Here is a 19,079-nt window from a genome sequence, read left to right as displayed (position 1 = left end):
ATCTGAAATAAGTGTTTCGGGACAAAACTAATAAAGCACAGCAATACACTTTTCAGTGTGTATGAAAAAGCATGTGGAATCTGTCAATAATGCAACGTCTAATTTGTGCATTATGGTAACTTGTGTATCCTGCTGATTTTTCTGAAAGGCACAAAAGGCACATAATCATAGAAATTTGTTGTTTATAAATACTTAGCTAATATACTTTCTGCAGGGTCACGTAATAAAACACAGAAATTTCATTTTCAGTGGGACAAAGTTTTTACCATAACCCTTCTAATCATAGAAACCAGCTCTTCACTAAGAAATACAAGATGGGTATCTATATTAATGATTCCAGATGGTTTCAAAGATTCTCACTTTTATTTTCATCTGTGGATTGGAGGACTGATTCTGCAGTGCTGTCTGCTACGTGATTGCCAACTGTCTGAGGCTGTAGGTAGAACTGGGAGGTGTGGATGTCTTCTCCTAAACTCCCGAATCTACTTTTTTCTTTTGTCCTTAAATTAGATGGTGTTTGGGTTTCACTCTGTCTTTTTGGAACTCTGTCAGTGGCTTGTGTGGCTTGCTAGTAATTCTTCCAGCAGCTTCAGTAACCTAGTTTAAAATTTTCTATCTATTGTGTGCTGCCCATTCGAGTAATTTGAAAAGATTTACTCCTTTTTTTCCTGCTCTAAGTACTATGCTCTTATCTCAAACAAACCTCCAGTGTATATCCAGTAATGTCATTGTGCCAGATTAATTCAGGTTTAATGTCTAGCACTAATCCATCAAATGTTCACTTTATATTTGATTTCCAGAAACCTTCTCTAGTTCTTCTGCACAACCACTTTCAAGTCTTGAATCTTCTTTCTATATTTTTCAGAACCTGTCAGTTTTCAGCATAGTGATTTATCGCTGCTGTGCACGCCAATATTAATAATGTCAGAAGCCTTTTCTCCTTCTCTCTGTTGAGATAAAGCTCACAGACTCAGCTTCTTTCAGCACGCACTGATATCTCAGTACTTGTACCCTGGCGCTTCTCCAACTCCTTCCTGTACAAAGCTCCTTTCTGTACAGCGACAGGGGTTAATACATTCTGTGCCTTCTCAGATGTTTTACAGTTTCTCAGAGAGCTTCTACGAGTGATTCTCTAATCAAATCCCTTTGGGGAGTGGAGAATCACAGTGTTTTGACTATATCTTGTGGCAAATATGCAATTATATCCTTTCTTTGCAGAGTATTTCTCTGTGTGTCTGAAAGGATTTTAGCCACCCATTTCAATAAAAACAACAAAACACTGAGGGCCAGTTTTATTTTCTGGCTTGTGGACTTTATTTTGGGGGTTTTTAGTTGGGAGGTATGGTGGCTTAGCCTAGGCTAGCAGCCAAACTCCCACCTAGCTGCTCGCTCACTGCCCTCCCCAGCAGGACAGAAGAGAAAAGAGGAAGAACAGGAATGAAAAAGCTCATGGGTTGAGATAAAGACAGGGAGACTGCTTACCAGTTACTATGGTAGGCAAAAAGAGTCAAATGGGGGAAAATTTACTTAGTTATTAAAATAACTTTAAAAAAAATACTAACGTGAGTAGTGGGAAACAAAAAAGATGAACATTAAACTAACAGCTTTCCTCCCCACTTTCCCAGGCTCAATTTGACCTCTTCCCAGATTCCTCTCCTTCTCCCTTGTTATCACTGCAGGTTACTATAGTCAGTCCAAGTCCCTTCAGAAAGGAAACAAGCAGTGCAAAAGGGGTGTTGAGGGATTATGATCAGGACATAGTAGCTTCTGCCTGCCATTCCTTTCTTCTCTAGTGTGTGTCCTCCACAGGCTGCAGGGAATATCTGCTCCACCATGGAGTACCTCCTCCTCTGACCTTGGGCTTCCCTCTGCTGTTTCTCACTCTTTTTTCCCCTCCTTCTCTCTCTGCCTGGCATTTTCTGCTCTTTCTTAAATAAGTTTTCCCAGAGGTGCCACCAGCTGTCCACAGGCACAGTGCGGCCCCTGGCCTCTTCTCAAAAAGGCCACCCCTGCAGCCTCCCTGCTGCTGAACCTGGGCACAGACACCCAATATAAGAGGCGCTCTGTTAATGCTCTACTAGACTAAAACGTTTATACATTCTTAAACCTGTCCTGTTCAGAAATTCCCTTACGCAAATCTCCAGTCGGGATGATTTAGGACAACATAGAGTGTGTATGGACCAGATTGCTCTTCTGAATCAAGTTTTCACAGGATAAGCCTTCTACAGACTGTAGACTATTAAAATGATGGAAATAAGCTCCCATAAAAGATTGTGATTGATGTATGATGCAATGCAACAGTTACTTTCTCATTGTAAAGTGCATGTAATATAGTCATATAGTAAGTATGACTTGTTAAGGAGGTCAGAGATCTTCACTGCACAGCACAGAACATGCTCATTAGTTCAACCTTCCCAAATGAAAATTGCATTTCGTCCCTGGAGCAAGTCCTTTAGGGGCAGGTGTGGTGGTTTTTTTTTTTACCAGTTGCTATGAAAATCTAGTGACGTGTGACCTAGTTAAAAAGCCTGGGAGGACTGCAGCTTTTTAAATCCCTTAGATGATTCTTTCTGATGGAGTCACCTTTATCATATGCCAGGAACCAAACTGACAGAACATTACCCTAGCTGCCTGGGCTGATGTGGGTCCAGCTGGATGACCTGAGAAAAGGGGTATTGCCCTTCAATTCCATGCCCAAACAGAGTAAATCACCTGACAGTAAAAGCTAGATCTGAGTTTCTCAATGTGGAAGACTGAGACGAGCAGGTAGAAGTTTAAGAAAGAAAATTCATAGCTTATCTGTTGTGTCATGGGTATAGAAAGGACAACATGGGAACGGAGAAATTAGATACTGGGTGAGTGAAAGATAATGTAGAAATCACAGTGGGCCTCAGAGATAGGAAAAAAACCTGCAGAAGCTCTTTTTAATGAGCTGTGTAATGCCGTACGTTGTCTGCCACAAAGTATAAAAGAAAGGTGCAGATGCCAGGTTGTATTATCTGTATGTAGGTAATATAACATTGAATAGTGACTTACAGAATCACTAACATAAGAAAAGACCTCTAAGATCATCAACTTCAACCATCAATCCAACACCACCATGCCCCTTAAACCATGTCCCCAAGTGCCATGTCTGCATGTTCCTTGAACACCTCCAGTGATGGTGATGCCACCACCTCCCTGGGCAGCCTGTTCCGATGCTTGACCACTCTCTCAGTAAAGAATATTTTCCTAATATCCAGCCTGAACCTCCCCTGGTGCAACTTGAGGCCATTTCCTCTTGTCCTATGACTTGTCACTTGGGAGAAGAGACCAACACCCACCTCTCTGCAACCTCCTTTCAGGTAATTGTAGAGAGCGATAAGGTCTCCCCTCAGCCTCCTCTTCTCCAGGCTAAACAACCCCAGCTCCCTCAGCCGCTCCTCATAAGACTTGTGTTCCAGACCCCTCACCAGCTTTGTCGCCCTTCTCTTGATCGTTATTCCTGCATTTGTATATTAATTTAAATATAAATGTCTTTGAGGAAGAGGTAAAAATGACCTGTAAGGGTAAACAAATGTTTCCTTTGAAAGAATTTAATATTATTAGTGACCTCTACTAGTGACCTTCAGTGAATTTAATATTATTAGTCATATTATGCATGCAGATATATATACATATAAGTTATAAATATCACGGAGAGTGCTCACTCAGTCAGTTCCCTCCGACACATGCTGGTCCCATTCCCCTCTTTGTTTTCTTCACTACTCAGTGCTGCACAGAGAAGAGATTTTGGTTGTATTGTACTAAATTTCAAGTTTTTAGCACTTTCAGGGTTCGGTATCAGAAAGTCTCTTGGAAAGAGACCTTAAGCCATCCGTCATATGATACTTACCTGCTAAGTATTAATAGGAATAAGCATGCCTGCAGTTTCTTTCAGGTGAGTGTGCTCTGCCAGCGCTCTGAATCATGCAGAAACAGTGTCTCTTTGGTGCTGGATCTTTTGTAGTTTTTCTTGTGAACATAACTTTCAGCTTTCTGGTCTATGCCTAGAAAATAGGTGGAGTTCTCAGCTGCCTGCAAAAACTGTGTAAACATATCCAAAGTTATTCTGTTTTGCAGTAAGATAGTTTTTGATTTTTTTTTTGTCTTCCCAATGTGTTTTCCATTATTAGTGATATTATTTACATTATTTCTACAATCTTTCAAAGTAAGTGTTTCTGAATGATTTTTTTCATATTTTTTCTTCCAGTGCTATGTACACTATCAGATAATGCAAAAGGCATATCATTCCTCAAAATGACATGGTATACATATCTGAGGTTTCTATTATAATAACTCTTGCAGTGAGGTCACATCAGTCTTCGCATAGTGATAGAAATGAGAGGTGCAATAAACTTGAAAAATACACTGATTTGCTTTCTTCTTCCAATACTGCTATCACCTTTGATGCAAATAAGCTTTGACATTCACTCCGTATCTGTTGAACGGCACTATTTAAGCAGAGTAGGAAAAAATCGTAGAGAGGTATATTAAGATACTATTCAGCAGTGGAGACTAGTTATCTATTTTATTAACTTGTCTGTTTAGTTAATGTTGGATGCTTCAGTAAGTATTACTAGACAGTGTGAAATGAGTGCTGTGAGGTATTTGACTAAGCCATGGGAATGAATACCTTCTGAAATTCTGCTCCATTGGCCTTGTTTCATAGTTTTACTCACTTCATCCTGGCTAATGTAGCTGCAAATGTTGGTTTTAGTCATGACATTTTTCTATTATTTTTATTACTTACTGAAGTCCTAAGCTGTGGAACTCATTAACTATGTCTTTACGCAACCTATAATTGGCCTTGCTAACAGTGTTTCCCTGAACTTTCTGGAGGGTACTTTAGCTCTTGTATTATTAGCAAGCAGAAGAAAGAGATCGTAACTATCTTGTGTGGGCGTTTTTCCCCAGTGCCATTCTGTTCTTCCTAAACAGTCCTTATCATCTTAGCCCTTGCACATTATTCTGCTTCTGCAATCTGAGGGTAAAAGCAAAGTTTATTGGAAAGTACTTGGCTCTTCCACTGCCGATATGATTTCTTTTTTGTCTTGTGCTAGGGATCACTGAATCCTGTAGCCCAGTAGAAGCATGCAGGGTTGCTCCAACTCCATGCCCCCAGATCCTACCAGCAGCAAGACCGAGCATGTAGTCCCAATAGGTCTGGGGTGATCAAGCACAGGGCTTGGCCAAACAAGTACTAACCATCCACCTGTATAGATGGAACTGGCCCTGTTTATCCCTTTATCTTTCTATTTTCCCATGCTTGTTCCTCCCCAAACTACCTTGATCCCTCCCTTTTGTTGCCTTTGGTTCCTCCCCTAAACATATCATACTGAATCTTGTACAATCCACAGATATGCTTTCCTGTATGTCTCATTACGCCCTAAGCAGTAACCCCCACCAGTCTGAACCATGAACAGACCATATTATGAAGTAATCACGAGTTATAAAAATGTGAGTACTGGTTATAAAAACATGTTGCTGATCTTGGAAAATACCAGCAAAATGAGACCCCTATAATTTAAAAATGTTTAGCTTCTGGGTCTTTGCTGTACTTATATGAGAGGCAAACAGTGATCTGCTTGGCCTAAGGCTGCATAATAGATAAAGCACAAGGTCACCAGGAAGGTATCTTGTGACTTTTGATAATTCCATGATTAGTATTTGCTTATCAGTGGGTTTTTTTAATTAAAGTTTCTGCTTACCTTTTTTTTTTGTTCCAGTGCAGTATAATATCAAAGGGTTGCTTGAACTAGATGCAAGCCAGTTCACTACAAATCTAGTAACAGTGCAGCTATATTGTCCAGTACAGCACTCTCGCTCATGAATGCACTAGCCTGCTCAGAACAAGATTTCTACCTTATACTCCATTACAAAGTGTAGACATAACCCTGGCCATCAGTCTTTAGCATTAGTTTCTTAGATGCTGCAGAATAGGCACAAATGCATTTCCTACTTTGGATATACGGCAAGTTCTTTAAACATTGTGGAGTGCTTCAGTATGATAGGGTTCATTTTTGGACATGAGTAAATTAAAGTCTGCATCAAAAAGTATAGTGAAGTTTAGAACTATTGATTGCGTTTGTCTAAATGGTACGCTACTGTCTACATTTCCCTAAAAGATGTATATACATCATACTGAGACTTGAATATTTCATCTTTGCATGTGTCTGAAGGGGGTATGTGGATGCATTACCTTGTCATGTATGAAATAGGATGCACGTTTGCTGTCATTTAACTGCCTCACAGCAGGGGACACATGCTCTGTGTAGGCTGTTACGTTACTTAAGGACTGCTTTTTTTTCAGTTTATTTTTAAGTATGACGTGGCAGTGCATGCTTGCAGCTCAGAAAGCCAACTGTATCCTGGGCTGCATCAAAAGAAGTGTGAACAGCAGGTCGAGGGAGGTGATTCTCCCCCTCTACTCTGCTCTTGTGAGACCCCACTGGAGTACTGCATCCAGCTCTGGGACCCCTAACATAAGAAAGGACATGGACCTGTTGGAGCGAGACAAGAGGAGGGCCACAAAGATGATCAGAGGGCTGGAGCACCTCTCCTATGATGACAGGCTGAGAGTTGGGGTTGTTCAGCCTGGAGAAGAGAAGGCTTCGGGGAGACCTTATAGCAGCCTTCCAGTACCTGAAGGGGGCCTACAAGAAAGCTGGAGAGGGACTTTGTAGAAGGGCATGTAGTGATAGGACAAGGGGTAATGGCTTTAAGCTGAAAGAGGGTGGATTTAGATTAGCTATAAGGAAGCAATTCTTCACCATGAGGGTGGTGAGGCACTGGAACAGGTTGCCCAGAGAAGTTGTGGATGCCCCATCCCTGGAAGTGTTCAAGGCCAGATTGGATGGGGCTTTGAGCAACGTGGTCTAGTGGAAGGTGTCCCTGCTGATGGCAGAGGGGTTGGAACTAGATGATCTTTAAGGTCCCTTCTGAGTCAAACTATTCTGTGATTCTATGAGTTCTGTGCTTACCATCTTGACAAGGATTTTAGTGGTCTTTACCAAAAATTGCTTTTCAGCACTATGTGGCATGCAGTGACTTCTGAAGTCCTTTGATCTGATTGTGAATAGCTCTTGTGTGTGTGGTGTATACCTGCTTGTTCTAGCATTTGCTAATCAATTAAAGGTAATATGAACATAAAAATAAATCTATTATCTATGCTTCTTAGGGGGGTCACTTCAGATCCCCATGCCTCCCTTGAGAAGACTGGGGAATGCTTGGACCATGCTGCAGCATTCTGAGAACATTTTGGATCAACACAAAGCTTTGGCAAGCATTTATAATTATGCTCCCCTCACCACACTCTTCTGACCCCTCTGAAGCTGCTTAGCCCAGGAATAGTTTTATAGACCTATTTTGGTTTCAGACTGTCACTTTGGCTTTGAACTCACTTGGCTTTGTTCTGCCCAAGCAGAGGATCCATGATGTGCCCTATCTCAGTTTTCACTAGTGAAAGCAGCACCTGACCATATGATCTTTGCCAACAGGACTCTTACTTAAATGCCTGCAGCTAGTCTGGTGTGTCAGTGGTTTCACTGCTGGTTAGGTCACCATCCTGTTGTGGTACTAAAAGATCTCTGCTCTTGACTCCACTTAGAACCTGCCCAGCAATCCTATCAGCAGGCCCCCATCCATACTAGGTTGGCAGAGCATGGGGTTTTTTTTGACAGTGACTATCTTTTAACTTGTGCCATGCAAGTGATGGCTTTCTGTTCTTCTTCTATGTGATTCCTCATGGCCATCTTCTCTCTCAACTTCAGGCGATGCAAATAACTGTTTAGAAACAGGAGATGAAGTAGGTTTGTCAGAATATACCATTGCTTTATTTGACATATGAATTTAGGATACCCCATGCAAGCCATGCTCATTTCTGTGCTTCTCAGGAGGTACAAATTAATGAGAGGCATCCATTAAGTTTCCAAGCTAGTCTATAAACCTGTGAGCCACCATGCAGAGCTTTGTACATTAGAAATTCCTTGTTAGTCACTGGAGGACTTACAGGAGGTCTCTGTTGCAAGAAAACTCTTGGGTAAACTCCCCTTTACTGTCTGGAAAGTTTAGCTTATTTTGCTGTGGATGATCAATGCTTATTCCAGGAGTTCATCAGATGAATTTCTCTGGAGGAAACAGCTAAGCTTTTGTATCCTTTGACTACTACTTGCAACTTGGATTTCCTTTTGCAATGGGAATACTTTTATGGACCTGGCCAGGATCCTTCAGCAGACTCCTGTTTCCTGCCTCCCACCACTGGAAAACCTGATAGGAAGCATCAGCACTGACATGGACAGAATTCTTAAATGCTTTTCCTTTACCATCATTTTGGTAGTTGTTTTGGAGAAAACCAAGCAAGCTACATTTAGAGATTGCAACACTTATGTCTGCCATCTGACCAAACTAAATAGCCATTAGTTTACTTGCAGGTGTGTTGAAATCATCTGAATAAGAGAGAAATATGTTTTTGAGAGAAAGCAAGATTGAAACTGAAGACCCAGAAATGGCTACGAAGGCTGGAATTGGGAAAGGATTCACTTTGAGTAGTGCACTTTGATCCTGACAGAAGGAATCCCTGATTGAAGTGACATCAGGGAAGAGAGAGGAACAGTTTTGGGCCCCTCACTACAAGAAGGACATTGAGGTGCTGGACTGTGTCCAGAGAAGGGCGACGAAGCTGGTGAGGGGTCTGGAGCACTAGTCTTGTGAGGAGCGGCTGAGGGAACTGGGGTTGTTCAGTCTGGAGAAGAGGAGGCTGAGGGGAGACCTTATCGCTCTCTACAACTACCTGAAAGGGGGTTGCAGAGAGGTGGGTGTTGGTCTCTTCTCCCAAGTGACTAGCGACAGGACAAGAGGAAATGGCCTCAAGTTGTGCCAGGGGAGATTCGGACTGGATATAAGGAAAAAGTTCTTTACTGAGAGAGTGGTGAAACACTGGAACAGGCTGCCCAGGGAGGTAGTGGAGTCACCCTCCCTGGAGGTATTCAAGGAGCATGTGGATGTGGCATTGTGGGATGTGGCTTGATGGGCATGGTGCTATGTGGTGTGGGTGGGTTGTTTTGGTGTGGGTTGTGGTGTGGTTTGTGGGTGGTGTGGTTTGTTTTTTTTTTTGTTTTTTTTTTTTTTATGGTTGGACTTGATGATCTTACAGGTCTTTTCCAACATTAGTGATTCTGTGATACAAAAAGACTAAATTGGCTGTGGCCTGTGAAATACCACTCCTATCTCATCTCTCGTCTCCCTACCCTGTATGTCATCTCTTCTCTCCCTTACCTCAAGACCTTTGAAAGTCAACATCCAAATATAGCTCACTACCTAGGGGGCAGGGAGGTGGTGTCAAACTGCGGCAGGTGTTTCTGCCATAAGAGCTTCATAATGTTTAGTGTTTTTTTTTTTTTTTTCTTGTCTAAGAAGTAGAAATAAAGCATCAGTTGCAAGCAATAATGATGTATCTGTTAGAGGTTGGTTGAGATACTTTCATGACTTTGATGGGGCAGTTCTGTTTAGCTATACCTTAAAAAAAGAATAAGACACTCAGAAGCTCATGATTTGTCTCAAACAGAATCACAGTTCCTTTACCAGCCTCACAACTGTTAGTATTTTATTAATCTGGGAATAGGAAACAGATGGCAGGAGCGAAACCCTAAAACTGATCTAATAGAATGTGATTATGCAACACTTATTATTTATTGGAAAAAATTGAGGAAGAACAACTGAAAAATTATTTAGTGAATATTGAAAATTTTTTCTTTGGAAAAAAGATGAAAAAGATCCTCTGTTGAGCTCTATAGGACTATTTTAATAAATTTTCTTATGGTTGCCCTCATGCTGCTTTTCAGGCATCCGGGTGGTTTAACTATATGTGTGCATATTGAAGTACATGGTTTTAGTTAAGGGCCAGCAGTTTCATTTTGATTATGGCTATTGTAAATAGCTAAGTAGCTACTAGCCAAACTAAAAATAAACGCAGATGTCTAAGCATAGTCTGTACCTTGTGATAGAACTCTCTTTTGGTTTTGACAGCTCCCATAACTGTTGTATACTTTGGGTAGCAGCCAGTAATTTGTCTAGATTAATTAAAATATTTGTCTTTTCCTCAGTGTAAATTTTAAATATGCTCTTATAGATTTAGAATTTGCCATTGTTTCTGGAAGATGTTTTAAAAAATGTCATATGCAATGCAATCATTAGAGTCTTATTACTTCCTATGCAGACCTTTTATGTAAAATCAGTTTAGTATTTTTCTCATATGTGTGCAAATTAAAGATTAAAATATTTCCTTCCTCTGTAGAGTGAAATTGTTAAGAAAATCCCTGTACTAAAGTCTTTAGGAAAAGGTTCTGCATTAGATTTTCAGTTTTATTTTTTTAAAATGCAGTTGGATTTGGAGATAAGACTTATCATTTTGTTTTAAAGCCTTTGAAACACTATAAAGTAGCTATAAATGGCATTGAATGGAAGAAAATATTCAGTATATTATTTTGAGATTTATTATTACTCCTCCTGTAGTTTAAAAGCTTAACTGTCCACCATATATGATATAGCATAACTGATGTGCCTATATGCATTGTTGCTGGATGGTACGGTAATTATAAGATTAAAAAAATAGTAAGTGAATGGAAGAGACCAGAATCTCGGACAGAAAGAAATGTTGCTGGCTTGAAGACATTGGTGTAATCTGCCTGAGGTGAAAAATATCTAACATGGCTATTTAGTAATTTGTTTATGGTAGGGAATAATTAATGGATGAGAGAAATTTGAAAGTCTGTGAACTAGAGGAAAAGAAAATCCAAGTTTATCGTAAATGCTGACTTAGGAAAAGGTATCTGTGGTGCGTTTATTGCTGCTTAGTGCACTGATCAGGACTTCAGTGGCACAGACTTCTGGGATTCTTCTATTAAATGCTCATTGGGACATAACCAACCAACTACAAAATCAAATCCTCCAAGGAAGATTTTTTGGTTTAGTATTTGTCTGTTTTGCTTAATAGCACATATTTTAAGAGATCGGGAATTAAATATGTAGAAACTAATTATGGTAATCCTGTTGTCAGGGTCTCTTTGCATTGGGTGACAAGCTATCAACTATATGGCTCTGGGGGCAATGGTCAAGCATATGAGGGTTCAGGTGGTCTTCTCCTTGGTCCCACTTACGAGTGGAAAGGGCCTGAGGAGAACTGGACAGATCCTATAGGTCAACAACTAGATTTGCAGCTGCTGTCAGCAACAGGGTTTAGGCTTCTGTGACGATGGGACCCTCTTTGGGGCTCAGTAGCTGGTTGGAAGAGATGCGATCTATTTGACTAAATGGGGCAAAATCATCTTTGCTAACAGGGTGGCCAGCCTGCTGAGAAGACCTTTATAATAGGAATGATGTGAGAGGGAAATGAGAACCTACAATCACATGAAGACTGGGGAAAAAGCACACCCTCAGCAAGTTTGCAGATGATAAAATACACGTTGGAAGAAGGAGAGAAGGCAGAGCCAGACTCTTCTCAGTGGTGTCCAGTCAAAGGACAAGAGGCAGTGGACACAAACGGAAATAACTGTCAATTCCATTTAATCAAAGAAAGCACTTTTTTTTAATGTGCGGATGATCCAACACTGGAACAGGTTACTCAGTTTGTGGAGTCTCCATCCTTGGAGACTCTTTAATCTAACTGAACATGGCCTGAAGCAATCTGCTGTAGTTGCCCCTGCTTTAAGCAGGGCAGTTTGACTAGACAGTCTCAGGAGGACCCTTCCCACCTCCACTACCCTGTGATTCTGGGAGTTGGAGATTCTTCAGAATCGGGTGTTCACTCAGACATCTCTGCTAATTAGACAATGGATTAATTGTCACATTCGAGAGGGCATGAATTTCATCCCGAGCTTTTGTGGATTAGCACATGACATCAAAAATTAGTGATGCTTCTGAAGATCACCGCATATTTATATTTATACAAGCATATCCATTGGTTATATTGTGATAGTATCATTTCAAGAAATGCTTGAAGGTAAAATAGGGACTTGAATTTGAAAGTCTTCTGCGCTGTAACTGTACTGCACGGTCTTTTTTTTTTCCGGACACGCTCGCCACAGCATCATATGTACCTGGATCTATAATGCTGGGCTGTAATGTAACAGTGTTGTAGTAGTTTGCATCAGCTAGTTTTAATTAGTTCTGTGTTAATGACTTTCATAGAAATGCAGCTTGTTCTCTCAGGCAGGCTCTCTTCTGTTACTTTACCTGTTGTGTTAAAGCTGTAACTTAGTTACAAGCTCAGGCACAGACCAGCTCTTTATCATTGGTAAGGGGGTTTAAACATACAGCTTAATTAATGTTGAGGATTTCGGAGTGCCAATTTTATCTGCAGCCCCCTGATTAACTGCCTTCTAGATAGCCAGAGAAAACTGTATCAGGGATTTCATACTTCACTAAAGCAAAGGGAAAAATAACTCATTTAAATCCTGGTGTATTTATTACATAGGAATGGTGGATAAATATGACCATATTAATAAAAAATTATAGTTCTCCACCTTGAAAAGTCATTTAGACTTTGAGACAGCTGTTTCATTTAAAACATTCATGCACTCAGATGCAGAACTGAGAGCAAAGAGAGAATTATCACTGTAATCTGCAGAAGAGTTTCTTAGGTTTTATGTACTTTACAGGAGAGTTGTAGACCATCTTCAGTGTAAATCATTATGACTAAATGGACACAGTATCTTGCCATGTTGAACTTCAGTTTCAGGAAAGATTTCAGCAGTGTGCTTTGTTCTGTGTTGACACGTTGCTTGTTGAAAGAGAAACTAAAATAAGTGTTTTGAACTCAGTTTAAATGCAGGGGTTTTTTTAAACATATTTTTCTATCTAGGTACACAGACCAAGAGAGTTTAGTATTGCTCTTTGGGAAGCTGCTGCAGAGATCAGGTGCTTCAGTGCTATCAATCAGCAATGGTCCTCCAGAAAACATCAGCACTTTCATTCGTAGTTACCCTTTATATTTATTCTGTCTCTCAAGTAAACTAAAAAATGTAGATGTAGGAAGAAATTTCAAAAAGTTTTTCTAAGCTAGTTATTGCTTACTGCAGAAGTACAACTATCACTGAGTGTGTATGAAAAGGCACATAGAAAATGACTATATGCTTCCTTCTCACATACTTCAGAATTATCGCTAGTATATGTAGGCAATTAATGTTTTTTATCAGCTACTGCTTTTATTAGTTTTGTGGCTTTAAATTCAAAAGGTATGCTTTAAATACTGACATTTATTTATTGCTGTGTACTTTTTGAAAGAAGCAAAATTATTGAACTATGGCATTCACAGTCAAATGCGACATGGTTAGACACAACAGATTCAGTAAATCTTAATATTCCAACTCCCCCAAATAACAAATTTGTAGGCCTGCCAATTAGGCTGTATTAGTTTCCTGGAACAGAACAAGGTGCATGGGAAAGGGCTGGCTGCTTTATTTTATTTTGATTTTTTTCTAAGGAGCAGGGACAAACTTCTAACCTCTTTGGGCTGCTCTTTCAACCTAACGATGTTCCAGCATTTGAGTGCTTCAAATTCAAGCTATGGTTGGATCTAGTTCAAAGAAAAGCAGTTATATTGTATGCATTTGTCTGGTCCATAGCCTGACATATGGCATGTGTTAAACTGAGGTCTAAGTGCAATGATGATATCACCAGCACAGTGCAATAATATCAATGTCAGAAGTGTGGACTAGTGAGTTGCTGAATTTTGGAGCTGGACACTGCCTCACGTCCTTGTATTTTTTTAACTTTTTTTAAAAGAAGTGACATTTTGCTGATGTAGATTTATATTGCCCTTGTCCTCAGTGACACTTCTGCTCAGCTGTGGTGCTGTCAATCACTGTGGAGGACTGACTTTTCTCTGTCATTCATGCTTTATTCACAAGGTATTTTTCACTTGCTTCTGTCATCAAGCTTCTTGCCTTTTGTGCTTTGTTACCCCACGAATGAGTCTTCCACTCATACTGTATTATTACTGACCTCTACTTGAACTTTCTTCCTCTCCTTCCACATATATTATTCGACTTTTCCACTGTGACAGGGAGTAAGAAAGGAAACGACATATTGCAGACTCAGAAAGAATTATAGTCTTAACTTCTTCTAGCAGAAGTGTGTGTTTTGGCTCTTGAAAATGAGAACAGAGTTTCATACCAAGGAGGGGCAAAATATCAAATGTGTTTCTGCAAAATGTATCATAACTGCATGTAAATTGAACTGGTTCTTCTACGGCATTGAGTCCTCCCATGTGGCAGTGCCTGTATTTGCTGCTTCTCCCTTTGCCTTTCAAAGAACTTTCAAAGAGTAGTAGTAGTAGTAGTGCCAAGAGTCAAACAGCCACTACTCTAGCCTAAAAATCATAGTTTTGTATTTGTGTCGAAGTAAGGCTTGCAGGTTTTTTGGTCAAACTTCTATTTTTTAGCATTGCTCACTTGCTCACTGAATGTCATGTGTGAAAGAATAGCAACAGGTTGAAAATGCAGCCTGGGAGAGGTGGACAGTGTTTACAGAAGCTTGTAGACCCTGCTTTGTTCTGCACGTCCCCCATACTGCCAGAAACCCTCCCAGTCCTCACCTGCACTCTGTTCCCTTCAATAAGACGTCTCAAGGGTCACATTTTGCAGGCTCCAATAACTCTCCCTCTATCCCAGAAAGTTCTAGCTGGATCTTTTTTTCAGTGTTGCCATCATTGGCTTCACTCTCAGCCAAACTCTGACATGGGTCTTGATGGTGCTATAGCACTTATGCATTGGAATTGCAAGCAAATGAGTCACCTTTAATGTCTGGGGGCTTGAGGGATCAAAGGCAGGAAAATTCATTTGGTAGATGCAAAATTCCTTCTATGCTGATTATTCTTTGCAAGATTTCCCTGAAACAAAACAACGGAAATTCTTGATGATGATATGATTGTTGGCAAAATTGAAGCAGGTTATGTGCAAATATCTTCTCCTATTACGTTGCTGGTAGCCTTTAATTGTATGCTGGTGTCTCTGGAGGTGAAATTTTGAGCCTAGGCCTTCATTTGTGACATACAGAAATAAGCAGACCAAACCCCTTCCTCCTCAGTTAGCTTCCTAGTGGAGTGGTGAGTTTCTTCTGCCAAATAATGCTACGAAGATTGTTAATTTGTTATAGAAAGTCCCATGAATTTTTTTACTTTGTCTACCTATCAAACTCCTCCACCCATTGTAGGTGGATGCACTGAAGACAGTTACTGGTGTAAAATACATAAGCTCTTTTTCTGACTTTAGGATGTTTGCAATTCTGTCATTTTCGCTTAACCTAAAAATCACAGGCTCTGTTAGTGTTTGTTGTGGAATGCAGCACTTGAAGTAGACTAATGCTATCTATATAACAATAGCAAACATACAAAATTAGGTAACTAGTCTCCTCCATACTGTCCTGCTCTTGAAACTGGTGAGTAATTCAGAGGAAATGTGAGTAATTCAGAGGAAACTCCTGTTTTCTTGATAACTGAATAAAAGGGAAATATGCACAACGCGATCACAGTATTGAAACTTGGAGTGGGCTAAACCACTGAGTTTTGGAAGCTTTTCTATATGGAATTATATGCTCCTTTAAGAAATGTTTTCGAGAAAATTGCCTATTAAAGTTACATTTAGGTAGTTGAAATGTTAAAAATTATCCTCAAACCCTGTAGGAATTCATGGCCATGTATGGTTGTATGAAAAGATTATTGAAAAAGACATTTGCTAGAACCAGTAATGGAAAACAGCTAGTCTCTGTGGGGTATGTAAATTATTTGCTACACGCTGTGTCCTTTAGACTAACTATAAACTAGGATGATATGGTGTTTGTATTCCTATCAGGTTTTAAAGATTTCTGTACAGCATGTTATTCTGTTTAATATCTCACTGTTGTTTATTCCATTTTAGGGAACTTTCTACAATTCTATTAAGTACAACAAGGAGAAAGCATAAGCAAATAGTGGGTGTACAGAAGTAACAAAACCTAAATGTTTTATGCAGAAAAGATTCAACAAGTATCTCCTACCTACGAAGAACGAATCAAATTTTCACATTCTGTGACATTGCAGTACAATCTTGGATCAAACCACACACGCTATTTTAACAAAAAAATAATTGAATGGTACTATTTGCACTGATCTGATGATGTGGAAATAAAATATTGAAAGGAATGCCGTTATTGTTTTCTTTATTCTTCGGGTTTTGCTGCACTGAATGGATTTACTAAAACCAATAAAAGGTTTTATTCACAAAGCCATCACTACAGGATTAAAGAAACCTTATAGGAAAAACTTGTTGATACGAAATGAGTAAGACCTAGGGTACTAACTGGGTTTCATAGTAAGCATAAGAGTTTAGAAGTAGAGAAGGAAAATACAGCCACGCAAATCCTGTTATCCTCATTGGGCTATATGATTAACTGCTGGGATCATACTGAAAAGGTGCATCTGTGCTACAGTACAGCTGCTTGGATGTGAATCAGGGGTCCAGTTCTATCACTCTTACTGGTGTTGTGTAGTGTTTTACTTTGCCAGTAGTTCATTTGAAGCTCTAAGAAGCTAATCATGGCCAGTGTGAGAATGGCACAATTGAACTGTGTGTTAATGGAAGACAAATACTGCAAGTAATGCAGGCTGATTAACAGGAAGTTTATTTGGCAAAGACATTTAAAACATTAATTTTGCCATGACCAGTAAGTTCCTATTAACTCACAAAACAGATTCCAGTCCTGCTGAAATCAAGGAAAGTTTTCCTGTTGACTTCAGTGATATAAAGATTTGGACCTCCTTTGGATTTATCTTCCAATTTAACATCATTTTCCTGATGCTTACTAAATGTTCCCCAGTGTTTATACATTAAAATGTGTTGCCAATTCAAATAGCGTTGTCTTGTACTGCAAAAACTAAAATAAAATATTTGTTTTGGCATCTTTGTAAGTGGAATTTTTGTCATGTGTTTAGAACTTACTCTACACTTCTAGCTGCACGTAGGAAATGTTCCCTGCTCTTCTAAAAATATTTTTAGTACACGTTTAAGACATTAACTGTAACTTTATGGATTGGGTTTCTTGCTCAGTGGATTTACACTATAGTATGAATCTAACTCTTGATTATTACCAACTGTTTGAAGTCCTTCTGCACATCAGATTGTTTTTGCCTGTGAGACTATCATTTTGTCTTTAATGAAAAAAATGTCATTAATAATGTGGTGTTAAACTTCTAAGTTATTAACTGTGTGGTTATTCCCTCTCTGTAACAGGAGAGCTTCTTGTGAGCTAATGCAAGCACCTTTTTGATTATTTCTCACTGAATTACTTCTGTTATTTGCTGAGCATCTCTGCTCAAGATCAGTTTATTTCTAACAATGTACTTGGTGATTCCTGTTAGTACCACCTTAGGTGTTGGTATCCTTTGTCAACTAATTTACGTACTGGATGCTGAAAAAATTGATGATAAAAGTTGGGCTGCAGCTTACTTTACTAATCTGCAGGTTTTTTACTGTGTTCAGGGACATGATTTTCATCCCTAAATGGTTTGTGATGCATGATACTTTTTTACTAAAATGCTTTGCTTTGGCTTTCCTACTTCCATGCCTATTCTATAGTCAATCTGGCGGGGAGTTTGCTATTTTTATACTTCAAACATAAGCTCTTGTTTGGTATACCTGTGTAACATCACTCATTCTTTTTCCCTCCCTACAATATGAATCCACTGTTTCACCAACCTTACTTTTGCAGTCATGCAGCCACTTCCGTGGGATGTGGCAATTCTGTCTGAGGTTATGGAAACCTTTTCCTTTCTCTTACTTCCCTTCCTGTCATTTTCTCAAACTGAATGTGGCACTTTTGTTTAGGCTTCTCAATTTCTTAAGAATCTGTATCACTAAAAACCTTCTTGTTGGCTTGTCTTGCAATTTGTGTCTAATCTCTACTCCCATTTCCTCTGATTTCCCCATTGGTTAGCTGAACCTTAGAGACTATTAACATGCATCTCTGCTAATTCTCATCAGGTCATTTCAGTTGCTTTTTTAGTGCTCTTTTATTTTTGTGTACTAAAGACTGAACCTTCATGTGGTGCTAGTTCTCACAGAGACTGTGAATTTCAATCATCTGAGGTCTTTGCATTTTACTTCTGCTACATTGAGTGCCTCCTGCTTAGGTTTAATACAGCGTATTCAATTGACCTTCAGTTTTACTCTAGTCCCCCAGAGTGAGATTCACTTCAAGATTTAGAAGTCTACAATGGCAGCTAAAGAAGTTTTTCTACAGAGTTTTTGAGATGCATAGAGACACCTGCTTTTCTACATTGACAATAAAAGGGGTCTTGATAACTGTTTTGGGTGTCTGCATCTCTAGGTAGCTCTCTCTGCATTGTCTACACTTAATGTTAAGTGTCATGAACTGTATACTGCTTACGTATATCCTTGAGAATGAAATCTAACTTCTGGTTTGATTGTGTTATACGACGATTAATTTTTTCTTCCTGGAATATTGTATTTTTAGAAGCAGCATTTCTTCTTCATGGGTCTCCCAACAGTAATTTTGAACAGCTTAATGAAATAACTGAAGTACGTAATGGCCAAACTGTTCTATTACTGAATTTAGAAAAAATACGTTTAGTGATTTTGCTTATTTCTCACTTTACCCATGAAAGAAAGCTTTAAGTATTAAGCTTAGTGGGAGGAGAAAGGTATAAATCTATTGAGTTACAATTTTATTGTTGAATTAACAATATTGTTTTCATTTTAATCATTTACAGGAAGCCTGTTTACCTGTAAAACTCCAGCAATTGCAGATATTGTGATACTGGTGGACGGTTCTTGGAGTATTGGCAGATTCAATTTCAGACTTGTTCGACTGTTCCTGGAAAATCTGGTTTCCGCTTTCAATGTGGGTTCTGAGAAGACAAGAGTAGGTAAGGTGCCATATTTCTTCTTAATATTTCTGTAGCAATTGTAAAAATTTCACAATTTCAGGATAGTTAACAGCTTAATGCTACTTATCTGTGCAAGATTTAACCTCACCTGGAACTAGTGTACTGTGATACTCAGATTAAG

General features: G+C 39.3%; 1 protein-coding gene across 2 annotated transcripts in view; it reads left to right on the top strand.

Annotated features, from left to right (window-relative positions):
- The window catches only part of COL14A1 (collagen type XIV alpha 1 chain), a 125,650-nt gene that overhangs the window by 14,108 nt on the left and 92,463 nt on the right, over nt 1-19,079 (top strand). For both annotated transcript variants that reach the window (XM_059815536.1, XM_059815534.1), the window contains exon 5: nt 18,782-18,937. In XM_059815536.1, coding sequence (XP_059671519.1) covers nt 18,782-18,937 — 156 coding nt within the window. The remainder of the gene's footprint in view (nt 1-18,781; nt 18,938-19,079) is intronic.

Source organism: Gavia stellata, chromosome 3 (assembly GCF_030936135.1).
Source record: "Gavia stellata isolate bGavSte3 chromosome 3, bGavSte3.hap2, whole genome shotgun sequence".
NCBI classification, from domain to species: domain Eukaryota; kingdom Metazoa; phylum Chordata; class Aves; order Gaviiformes; family Gaviidae; genus Gavia; species Gavia stellata.
This window is presented reverse-complemented; position numbering and strand designations above follow the sequence as displayed.